The sequence below is a fragment of the Haliaeetus leucocephalus genome, unplaced genomic scaffold (assembly GCF_000737465.1).
Source record: "Haliaeetus leucocephalus isolate CR32 unplaced genomic scaffold, Haliaeetus_leucocephalus-4.0 Scaffold555, whole genome shotgun sequence".
Lineage (NCBI taxonomy): Eukaryota > Metazoa > Chordata > Aves > Accipitriformes > Accipitridae > Haliaeetus > Haliaeetus leucocephalus.
The window spans coordinates 18,104,647-18,117,671 of NW_010972991.1; the positions used below are offsets into that span (position 1 = coordinate 18,104,647).

At 36.3% G+C, this 13,025-nt stretch overlaps 1 protein-coding gene across 7 annotated transcripts in view; it reads right to left on the reverse strand.

The window, feature by feature from the left end:
- The window catches only part of VPS13B (vacuolar protein sorting 13 homolog B (yeast)), a 484,692-nt gene that overhangs the window by 49,694 nt on the left and 421,973 nt on the right, over nt 1-13,025 (reverse strand). For all 7 annotated transcript variants that reach the window (XM_010577053.1, XM_010577052.1, XM_010577051.1 and 4 more), the window contains 3 exons: nt 12,083-12,279; nt 4,230-4,411; nt 2,084-2,433 (listed from right to left, as the gene is read on the reverse strand). In XM_010577053.1, the coding sequence (XP_010575355.1) occupies nt 2,084-2,433; nt 4,230-4,411; nt 12,083-12,279 (729 nt within the window). The remainder of the gene's footprint in view (nt 1-2,083; nt 2,434-4,229; nt 4,412-12,082; nt 12,280-13,025) is intronic.

A 13,025-nucleotide genomic window follows, 5' to 3' on the forward strand; every position in this document is an offset into this window, starting at 1 on the left:
TCTTCTATCTCACTTGATACTCGGTATGCTATTATTAAATAATAAAACTAAATTAATAACAATCTTGAAGTTCCCTGCCCAGTTATTTGATTATTAAAAGCATTACTTTAGCTTTGCATTTAGATGTGCATCAGCCTGTTACTGCTTGTATTTAAACAGGATTTCAGATTAGACAGTGAAATATGTCAAAAGGGGAAACTGTTTTTAAAAAGTGCTAATCCTCTCAGATTTTCAGCATGTGACTTAGAAGTATAAAGCAAGTTGTATGCTTGGTGTTTTTTAGTTTAATCTACTTTCAAAATGTTCATCATTACTTAAACAAAAAAAAACCCCAAATCAGTCCATATCTAGGAAACAAAGACACTGACAGAGGCTTCTGTTAATCCTGAACTCTTGACCTAAAGGTGCAGGGCCAAATTGTTTCATGCTTCATCTGCCTGTCCACTGACTACAACATCATTTGTTTCAGATATTAATCCAGTAAAAAGTATGTGGAGAATTCAAATAACCTTTCCTACTTATTAAATTCATGCTTCTAGTTGGCAGCATTTACATTCTCTTTTGCATGAACAGCAAACATCAAACAATGCTTATCATTGGGAAATTCAGTCCCTCCCTGTGCAGTGTGTGCCACCCCCCCCAATCTGGAGGTAAAGCCACATACAAAACATCTTGGTAACAATTAATTTAATAAGCTGTTTTGAACCCACTTGTGTGTTAACTGTTCCCTAATTTCAAAGCGATGCGAGTTTTTTAATCTTGAATACTCAGGGCTAGATATCCACCACATCAGAACATGGTGGCAAGTACCCTTGACATGAGAGGAAACGAGAAAATTACAGCAACAATTACAGAAGTATATCCTCCTGTGGCTCATGTTAACATTGCCAAATCCATGTATAAATCAGTACCAACTATTCATAGAACGTACCTGTCAGCAATATACTATGCGACATATGGCTCTACTTAATCAAATATACAATTCAATTTTTTCAACTCAGAATATTCCTTCAAGGCACAGAGTAGTCAGTCAGTCATTCACACTGTGATGTGGTTTAAAACATTTAAATATTTATGCACCATATTTTATTTATATGTATAGCTATGTCTGAGAGTGCTTTTTTTTTTTCCATCCTAAGAGGAAACTGACCTTTCTGAAGGCCATTTTGCAGTAGTTGCCACACATGTATTAGATGAGGGACTAGTACTAAGTCAGAAATATTTTGGGTTTAAACAGCCTACCAAAGACTCTCTTATACTTTCTGTGTTTGTTTTTTATTAAAAGCATTGTTCAAAATATGACAAAAAACAGAAATTGGAGCTACAAAGATTTTTGTTCACATTGATATTTGAGCCAGCTGTAAAGATTTAAATCACACTAGATCTTGTTTTATGAATGTCCTTTTGCAACAAGAAAACCATGGAATGCCCTTAAAAAAGATTTTTTTGATATAAAACAGATGTTTTATCCTTTTTTGGGGGCTTTGTTATTGTAGTGCCATGATAGGTAATTAATTCCCAGGCTCCACATAGGTCTTCAGGCAGATGAAGAGAATGATTTGATTTCAAGGCTATAGTGAGTAAGGGAATTACAGGCCTTCGAGGGGTCATTGCAGAAGCAAGGTTCCTTACGCTGGGACTGACTTCAGCCATTAATGCTGCTTGCACAGAATGTAATGTGAAACTAGTGTTGAACTTCAATAACGATAGAAGTAGTAGCTGGAAACAATATGCTCTACCGCTCAGCCTGAGCTGTACTTACATATCATGCGTCACTCACCTTTTCATAAATTAACAGAATATTAAGCATTTCAAGACCAAGATTTTGATTATTCTGATATAAACCCATGTAGTTTCACTGAAACTCAAACAGTTCTGGCTATATTTACCTTTACATATAGCATTCATTGTCTCTTAATTTTCATTGCTATCATGGAATTAATGTTTATTAGTAAAAAACACTTCTAGTGTAAATTAAAGCTTTTACATCTTGGAATATTTTTAATGAATGCAGTTGGTATTCTAATTTACTATTAAATTAATCACAATAGCTACACATTTTCTCACTGTTGTATTCACATACCTGCTGCCAAGCTTGAATTGCTGTGTTTAGAGAATGAAGTGCATATTGGCCAAAGTTGATGAAAACTGGGTCCACCATAATTGTGCAGTCCAATAGTCTTCCTACTGTGCTGCTGGAAATAGCAATCTGCCCCCAGATTTTGAAAGGTTTCACAACACTCTGCATAGTCACATTTCGGCACTCCAAAAGTTTACAGTTGGCTTGAGTTGAAAACTGGATCTCCTGGAACATCGACTCATCACTCCACTGACGAAGATATACATGAGGCTTATCAAAGGAAATTATCATGTATTCTAGTTCAGATGGCATGTTCTTATCAGATAAAAATGGCTGAAGAAGCTTTGGTGGTGCTGAAAAGTGAAAGAACAAACAAGACTAGAACATCACCATTGCCACATTCTATGTTTTTGTAAATTGTGTTTTAACTGCTTGTACACGTGATGAAAAGAAGTAAAATTCATAAAAGAGTCGACATTTCTGAAATCTGAAATTAATCTTGTTCACACTGTTTATTAGATGTAAAATAGAACTGTAATTAATAGCAGCTGCAAACAGAAAGTATCTGCAAACCTAAATCTTTTCATGGCAAATAGACCAGCCAGCCAAACTTAATCTACATACTGCACAACACTTCAGATTGCCACCTATTTGGAGCAAAGACCATATTTCTGTGAGAATTTTTGCTATAGTAGATGTATATGTTATTCCACACATAGCACATTATGAATATAATAAAAATTAGCATTATAGTATTTGCTGACATGTGACTGTGCGGGCTAACAGGCTCCACAATGAAAATTGTCTTTGCTGCAATTACAGAGAGTTCAAGACCACAAACGCACTGAGATATGACACATTACACCATAATAATAGAAATTAAACAAAACAGTATCCCAAGACTAAAGCATGAGAAATATACCATAAAAAAGATTTTATCGTGTTCACTGAAGCCTCAGTCCTGCGAAGTGCAGAGCACTGGTGGCAGCAGACACTGCAAGGCATGTACACCACTTGTGCAACACTAAGCATGAGAGTATATCCATTGATGTTGTTATTTATGTTGCTGGAACTACTCACATGCTTAAAATTAGCATATGCTCAAGTGCTCTACAGATTTGGAACCAAAACACTCATCACTTTCCAGGATCAAGCCCTATTATTCTACAAAATCATAATGGATACAATAAGTTTTGTGCTCCCTTCGCATATAACATAGCACAACAGAGCCCCAAAACTTAAGGCCTTTAGGTGCTATAACAAGAACAACAGCAGCATCAGCATAAACTCAGTCGCTGTTAAGAAATGAAACAGCTGGGTTTGATTTTAAACTGATTTTTGCTTTTTCCAGTACATGTAATTTTAAAGATCCAGCATCTGGAATTGGAGTGTAATAGTGAGGAAGATTATGTACTGATAGAGGTAGCCGATAGACAAGAAATTATTTGCTAGACATTGAGTGGCAGTCTTGGTATGATTTGATAATGAATATATTACAATACCTGCAGAAACACAAAAACTACTCATGAAGCAAGCTGTCCCTGTCAAAATTATCTAAGATATTTGCTCATCTTCCATGGAAAGCATTCCTGGCATTTGAAAATCAGACAATAATCTAAAGATTTCTTGGAATGTATTTGCCATTAATGCAATGACAGAGAGCACTGAACAAAACCAGATGTAGCTCCAAAAGTAATCATAATTGAAATAACAGTTAAATCTGCAGTTCTCAGAGCTCTTCCAAGGAATTCTTACTAAGGGGGTTGCAAAATCTTCAAATATTTTAATAGTACTGTTAATATGCTGGAAAATTTGAAAGATTAAATTTATTCACTAAGATGGCTCAAAACTGAAGTGGCACCTGCTGTCACTAATCAGACTACGAAAAACGGATGGCTTCTACAGTTACCCATTCCGGAGGGAGGAAGGGGGCTAACCAGCCAGCCCCACTGCCTACCGTATGTACTTTCGCAATGCATGGAAGTCATCAGTTTTACCCTGAAGTCTGTACCACTGGTGGCTGCTGGCGATAATTTATTTCAAGAATGCCTGTTTGAATGAGGAAATGAGGACTACAGACAGCAAACCAGTCATTAAGCAGCACGTATGAACTATATGCTTTTATTATTCTACATAAAGGAGTACATACCTGTGCCTAGTTGATCAAGATGATGGCAGAGGTGGACTTCCAAATAAGTAAACTGGATCAATACACTTAGTGATGGCACAAACCAAGGAGTAAAACAGGAGTCAACCCTGGTACAGGCTGCTAACGCCGTGGGGGTTACAAGCTGATCGCATGTGCTTTGTGAGCCAGATTCACTGTCCGAGCTGCAGAAGGTAGATAACAAAGTAGTAGTTCAGCACTTCCAGGACTTTATTGCTTTACAGTAGGACTTGACCATGTGCCATGTCGGTTTTCTGACACAGCCAATGCCATTGTTTTCTTTTAACTGCTAATGTTAGGGCATATACTTTTTCCCAAGCAAAACATAGCAGACAAGATTGCAATCCAACAACGCTTTTGTCACACTGCACTTTCAATTTACAAACTGAAACACTTGAACCACAGAAGTGAAGCATATTTACAGAAAATAAAACCATAATATACTGCGTATCTTTAATTGTTGAAAGAGATAAACAGAGTACATTACCATTATTAAAGCTATAAGAATGAGCTGAAAGTTAATCTTTTCAAGAGAATTTTTTTTTTTCATTTTATTTTAAGGAAACCAACTCACAACCATCAAACTACTTCTACACATAAACCCGGTCCCTGTAAGCTTTCTTTCCTTTGCCCTTCTCACTCTACAGTCATCATTTAAAAAGAATCTCCGAGTGTTATAAGCTCAGCCTGGAGCCTTTTACTAGCACCTATTACAACATATTAACTATACATTTAAAATGCCACCCCACTGACTTTTTTTTTCATAGCCGTGCTCCTGACGCCATGAATTTCCAAGCATTATCTTTCAGTCTCTTGAGAGAAACTAACACTACATCACAATTCCATAGGTTGCTAAGACACCACTGAAGTACAAATAAACTTTCTAATTTAAGCCAAATCTATCCTTAATGTTCCTTATTCTCACTCCCTTTGCAGTTTGGCACTAAAGAGTTTTAGTTTAAAAGCACAGACTTGATTCAAGAAAACTAAATCCACGTCCTCAGTCAAATAACGCTTTTATTTTTTAAATAAATTTAACAAAGGATTAACTAAGGCCAACTTACTATTTTTGTCAGAAAGTAACTACCTTGTATAAAGCACCATGAATAGATTTTCACTGACATTTTAAACATATTTTAAATTCAAACTCAAGGTTAAATTTGAACATTGGCTTTCAAAGCAAAGTCTTATGCTTTTAGGACCAAATTTTTCATCGTTCCATGCACGTTACTGCAAAATTATCCACAAATATACTAGGTACTCAAAATATTCAGCTGCAAATGTGTAGAATTCCACAGATAGGTAAATTTATCAGTATTATTTTGTATTATGGTAACTAGCTAGTATGGTATTTATTTATGGAGCTTAAATCCAACCTCAGATTTGGGAACATGAATTAAAATACTTGTGTGGCAGTAAAAGCCAACTAAAATTAGATACTTGTCAAAGAATCAAGACAGGATATCAAGAATGGATTAGGTCAGTGAAGGATGAAAAATAGGTCAATTAATCAGATTTTTAGCTGCTTTCCTGTGCTCCTTTACCTCTTCAACTTGCCTGTTTACATTTCAAAAATGGTATTGTAAGACTTTTGATAGCTGGCATCTTTGGAAATAAAATTATTCTTCGTGTTCACATGATAAAACATCTGTGGGACTGGACTAGAGTCAGAGAAATGGGATGCTTTTCTTTGCTCTGCCATGGATAGTCTTTAGACAGTTGGAACAAAGCATGGAAGCAAATCCAAAAGCCACCAAAATTCATATGCTGATTTAGACCATGAAATATTTTTTAATCTGTGAAACTGGTTAGTTCTCTCAGAATAACTGTCAATATTTTAAGAATTTTTGCTCATTGCATTTTGATTAGGAACAGAAGTTCAGGGACATATGGAATGAAACCAGAAAAAGGGTAGAGGGGTGCAAACAAATTTTAACCAAACTATGAGGAACTTTAAAAAAATAATTACACTTTGACATTCTAAATTAAGACTTAATTTGCATAAACAGCTATAATACTAACTGCAGTAAAAAGGAAGGATATTTATTTCTGAAATTTGAGGTTTATTCTGAAATTATAAATTTCTTTTCCTTGGAAACCGATTCCTTGAGTCACCTCTCAGTGACTTAGCATTTTTATTTCCTTAGATATGTTTTTTTGGAGATGAATATTTTCATAAAATAAAAAACAAACAAACCCCTCCAAATTCTTATTTAATATACCTGTTTTTTTATTTATTGAGCATTTTATGGTGATGGGACCTTTGTCATTTCTCACTCATAACCACAATGATTACAGGGCAACATGACATGTTTGATGCAGGAGGAAATGTGGCAGAAGCTTCACACCAGGGAAAAAGTTTAAAGCATTTAGCCATACATTACTCCAATTTTTCTGTCCCACAAGCAGCAGACCAAGCAGAGGTAATATTCTGGAACTTAAAATGTTTGGAACAAAAAGATTCAAAACTGCTTTTTGTTTCTTCATGGAGAGTCACCTTAGAAACCAAAAAGACCCACCACTGAAACAATTCCCTAACAAACTTCAGAGTCCAACCACATGCTTAAAAATCTAAACAGAGAGAAACAGCAAATGCAGGTGGGACAATGTTACTCCCTGGGACAGCACTGGCCTTTCAACCTTTCCCATGCTAGGGAGGGACAAGGACTGGCTGTGGAGGACTGATTGGAGCAGGACAGTGTGGGCTAGACCATGTTTTAGACGGGAAAGTCACTCTACAGAGAGAAGATCACCTTCTAGATATCATCTGAAAAGAAATGCAACACGGATTCTTTCATCACTGTTTTTTTATCTGCCCAGACTTTGTTCAAGTGTTACTGTTTTATCTGTGAAGGGGTTAATTTGATTTTTACTCAACCAGAAACCATATCCAAAATTACAGTCCTCACGTCGTTATGAAAATAAAAACAGAGTACCAGTATAAACCAGTTACAGTACAAAATATACTAAGAGCAGCATTCAAATTACTATAGTATTGCCTTAAAAAAGAACTGTAATCAGAGATCATAATATTGAATGAACAGTTTTTAAAGGGCAAGTGTAGTCCTTACCATCATTACCATGACCCTCCAATTTTAAATTAAATGCCATTTAAACTTTTTGCCTAGGTTGACTTCCATCAGACTTTTAGCACTGTTACTTTCTCCTTTTACCTTGCATACAACACAGAAATCAAAGACACAGTCCTTCATCACATGCTGTGCACAAACAGAAAATAAAGCAGTGTTAGCTGAAAACCCAGGAAACTTCTATTAAGTCTTGGTGAACAACAGTAGGAGCATTAATATCAGAGGTAGATCTGACTGTGAAATCAAAATCTGCATCATATGAATACAATATCAACCCCCCACACACATTCTCTTGGCTGCTTTGGAGCTACAAAGTGTGGACTGTCCAGTTTTTCAGCTGGGGAGAAAAGGAATAACCAGCTTCTACTGCTTTGTGTTTGGCACAACATGCTGAGGGGTGGGTGTAGCAAAACCAGAGGAAATTCTAAATAAAACTGACCTGACTTTAATAGCAGAAATTTTTTTTCTTTTTTTTTTTTTAATCCTGTGAAATACCAGAATTTTTAAAATGGAAAATACCTACATTCAAAGTCATTATATGTTATAAAGTATGATAGTTTCAAATCATGCAAAGCTGTTCAAGTTAAATATATGGCAACTGGGAACAATGACTTAACATTGACCTGCATTATTCTTGTTATTTTAAGAGTGGAATATTTAAACCAAAACTGCCATTTGTGATGAAACCACAACATGGGAAAATATCCACTGGGAAGAAGAAAGAGACCACTTAACTCATTTAATTTATGACTCAAATGCTGGTCTGAACCCAAATTGTTAGAGGTCAAAATCCAGTACACCATTTACATTGAATAAAAGCTAAAACAATTAGTAAGAAACATGATCATGATTCCTCACTTTAATTTTAAAAAAGTAGCAATTTAAGGCTTATTTAAAAGTTTTTGTACTTGTTTCATGGTTTGTATCTTAAGGCATTTTCAATTACTATTTCACATTAGTATGTTGGTAATTATAAAAATACTGTTTACATTCCACAGGAGATGCACAAATATATAAAACATCTTGTAACATAACCCATTTAAACAAAGGATGATAAACCCCTCCCAACCAAACCAGGGAGAAGCTTTAGTGTCTCACCAACCAAACAGAGCTTTAAGTAAAAGTAATTTTGATTATAATTTGCTAATCCTGCAACATGAAGATGCAACCTATAAAAATAACTTATTCTGTGATAATTTCCTTTTAATCCTCCATTTTAAGGTCTTCCATAAACAGTCATTTATGCCATATATGATTCCTTCCATAGACACTACACTTAATCCCCAATGGGATGCTAAATTATTTTACTCAGGACTTCAGATTTGTTCATTCACTGAATAAACATTCATAAATGTTCATTCAAACCTTCTACATTCATTGAATACAGAATGGTCTACAAAATTCTTAAAAATAAACAACATACACATATATATTATGTCCTTAACCAGATAGCTCCTTGATTTTTATACTTCTAGATAGTTCCTGATCAATCTCAGAAAGAGCTTGCATACCACAGGATTTGGATCATGACATCTTCGCATATTCCCATATTCATTATTGGTTGATATACATCAGCCTGCCAGCTACTGCTCAACATATCGGCTGGATCCACATCTTCTCACAAACCTTGTTTTCCTGTCACAGGAGCCACGTAAGTTTCATACTTTACAACTGATGTTAGGAATCAGTAATAAAGTACTTAAAACACAAGTGATCAGCTCTCTGGCATTAATAATTAGCATATCATAGAGCTTGCCACAAAAAAAACCCCTGCAGAATTTGAAGGAAAAAATATTATCATTGAGCAGCAGCAAGATCAAACTAAGAAAATAAACTTCAACAAGACTAAGCAGTTTTATACTTTACAATTTATAGTGAATTAAATTTGCTAATCAATCATATGGTTACAGCATGTAATTAATGTCAAATCATCATGAGTCTCCAGCAAAACCAAGATTCAACTTTTATACAGTCTTCGCTTCTCGCTCTCACTTGCAGATCCCCCAGTCTTGAAGTTCCCTGGTCTAACACTCGGCACTAGCTTTAAGAACAGTTCCTTGTGGCTCTTCTCACAAGTCTGGAAGAGCTCATGTTAAACGCTTGTTTTAGGAACAAGCCTAACATTGAAATTTACCATGACATGGGGCAGTGTCTCTTTCTCTCTCAAACCCCAAAATGTTTGGCATTTTGCGGTCAAGTAGAATCCAGAATACTTTTTAGGGGGCTTGGTCACAAGAAAATATCCATACTGGTAGCATTATGTTTGTTTCATGAAGCCACAGTTTCAGCAAAGTTACTGCCAACATGGACTTCCTATACGCTACTAGGAGTCCTGAAAGGTTGGCCTTCTCTGCAGGACCACCGTATCTGTCACCACCTCCTAAACAAGGCTTCCCTTTAACAGAACATGATCCTTTGGGGCCTAAATGTTACCTTAAACTTGTTCTGTAGCTGTAACTATATGTATTTCAGTGCTTGTGAACTACCTCAAAACCTCCAGGTCAGTGATAATGTGACTGGCATGATTTGCTCTGTCTCCAAGAAGGAGATAGTGTGCCTCAAACACCACAGGTCAAAGCCTCATCTCTGAGGGACAGCTGCTCTTTTTCTGACCCGTTAAGTTTCTCTGAGAAGGATCACCCCAGGCTGGTCAGGCCTGCTTCCACACCAGTCCCTCCTGCAGTCATCCTTAAGAAAGCTTGCTGTGCAGCCTTGTTTGAAGTTCGTATAAAGAGAGATCAGTTTGAATTTCTATATGAAATTGCTGCTGAGGCAGGGAATATAACCTTTTCTCTTCTCTGGTTGAAATCAGAGGTTTTCTTCACGTACCCCACAGGTTTCTGGCTTCTGGTTGGAGTTCACCCTGACCTACACGAATTTTTAAATTTCCAGACTACTGTTAGTTCATGTGGGTGTAAACTACACCTCTTAAAACTATTATAAATTCCTCAGGCCACCAGAAGTATCAGGACTAGTGACTCTGCAGTCTCTGTACATGTGCCTAAGGAGCTGGCAGTTCAAGACACTTCCCCTTGACTTCCCTCTTTCTCTTCTGTTTATTTACCTTCACATGCTTCAGTAGAGTGGCACATGTTTTTTGCTGCCTTCTTTCCTCTCCTGTTATCCCTATTCAGTGAACTGTTAATGCTCCAGTTTAATTCCTGTTCTTTCAGTTGTAGTTTCTGCTTTAGCTTTTTGTGTACACACACAATCTGGAGGACAAGTGCTCCTAACATCACTGCTGTGGACAGAGCAATTGTCTTCCTTGGAGCGTTCTGGTACCTCAAGGCCATTAGGGTATTTCTACCCCTTTATAACTAGACACCCCGATACCACTGAGGATGGCTGCTATTGTGGAGCAGGCCTGCAGCCTCCCAGCTGAAAACTCAGGAGTTTAGACCTTCTAGGCAGGTGAACTCATGTGCTGTAAAATGTTTTTGATGTTAGTCACAGTCCAAACTGGTTTTATATTGTTTTTTACTTATTTGTATTTCATTTTAACCCTAGTCTTTTTCTGAACAATTACAACTCATTAGCTTATCAGAGCTCCCTGAATGAAACTGCATATAGTGATGAACCCTATTTGAGCAGAAAACAATAAATGTGATTACAGTGCCAAATGCCTTGATGGAAAAAATCTACTAAATTTCAGTACTTCATTTTCAGTTCCCACCGAGTTCACATTTCTGTGGTGTTAAGCTGACCAGGAAGGCAATTTTGCCAAGGTCCCACATTCAGAGGAATTAACCTTGTCTAAAACACTTAACTTCTCAATGATGAAAATGCATTCTTTCACAATTAACATCAAGAAATCATTTCCAACCTGATACTATTAATGGAAACCAGATGTTTAATTTTCTTCATTGATTTTGTTAGCCATGTTCATATTTCCTGATTTCTCTGAATTCTGTAGCTTCACATAACATATATGTGGATGCTACACACTCATTCAAGCATGTGTTCATACACAGGCAGCAACAATCAGCAAATACCAACGATCCAGTAGGGTCATTCTGGGTTTTCTGCTCTAACTATAAAAAGTTAAGAAAGTCTTTGAAAGCAATTCCATTGCTGTTTGTGGAGAGAGCTTGTACTCATTTCTTCTTACTCTACATATGAATCAAAACTGAATGAATGCAAACAGAGTGAATATCTGTCATTGTACGCTGTTTCCAGCTGTAAACATAATGAAAAATGGATCCCCAGTGTTTGAAAACACCAATTAATTTTTTTTACTGTTAGCACAGTAAGCAAGCTGTGCGAATAATAATGCTCTTGAAGTGCTAAAGTTTTGTTTAGCATATTTAAAATAGACACTTGGCTTATTTTAGTAATTCACTTGCACTGAGGACAGAATAAAGGTGATGTATGGGAGTGCATGGAAGAAGAATGTTTACTACTACATTACACAATGGATTGCGCCTCATCCTTCTTTAGTTAATCAGCTAATTTTATTGCCTTGTGCAGCTAAGAGGTTTCAGGATATGGCCTGTTTGTCTACAGTAACCCTTGTATTCAGAAAATAGATGAATATGATGCTGCCAGGCTGCCTATAAACCTGAAAGAGAGCTCTTTTTGTGCACACTTCATGCCCTTGCGTGAAGGTGAACTAGAGTCTGAAGCTCATTTAAGACCAGCTACTCTTACCACATATGAAAACAGTATCTTATTTCCTAAGTCTCTTGAAAAAGATCTCTCAAGAGTGTAGCATTAAATTTCTGGTTTTCCCTTCTCCTTTAAAATTACCTTTGGTCATCAGCCATGTTCTGACTGCTGTTCAGGACAATCCTCCACAGATCGGAGGCTATGAGCTCTTTCTGATCGTTCACAAGGTTGATGCTGGGCAGCTGTAGTTCACAGACTTTGCTTTCTGATAGGCTGAATTCCCGGAATGCAACAAATGATTTCTGAAGCTCATCCCAGTACTCCAAGCTGCAAGGAATCTGTGATAAAAGGGAGAAGGCATAATTACTTTATGCTTGATTGCAAATATAATGGGATTTACTGTACACGCTAAAAGTGCAAGACTAACTAAACTAAAGTAAGCTGTCATATAGAAAATCAGAATTGTAACCATTACTTAGATGCTGTGCTGTCTTGACTTAAATTAACATGTTTTTAGAATGTCATTGCAGTATAACACTCCAAACTTTCTCTTACTAGGTACAGAAATAGTTACTTGTTCCACAGAACCCAAGAATAACAAAGACAATTCAACTAATCATTGTTTGTATTACGCAGCTGAAAAATCCACCAGATGTCATCACATCATAGTATCAAGGACATTCTAATCATCATTTAAATTTTTTTTTGCTTGAACTAGCTCTTTTAATTTTATTGCATAACAAAATATCAATTTATTAATTACCCATTTATTGTCATATTAAAATTATCAAAGATAGAGAGTAAAACTGATGATAGGCAACACAATGCCTTGTGGAGGGCCAACACATGAATAAAAATCCTGGGACAAATCATGAAGTACTTGTAATCACATGATCTTTTCTTTTATGGAATGTGCTATTTAGACAACCGTGTGATTTTGAGAACCGAAACCCAATGAATACATAGTAGCTTCTGTTTAATCACATCCCTAATTTTAAGTCTGTAAATAAGCCACTTGGATTATTCCTGGATGCATCACTGAACTGGAGAGAATTAGAGACATTTCTAAAGATAATAGCAAACA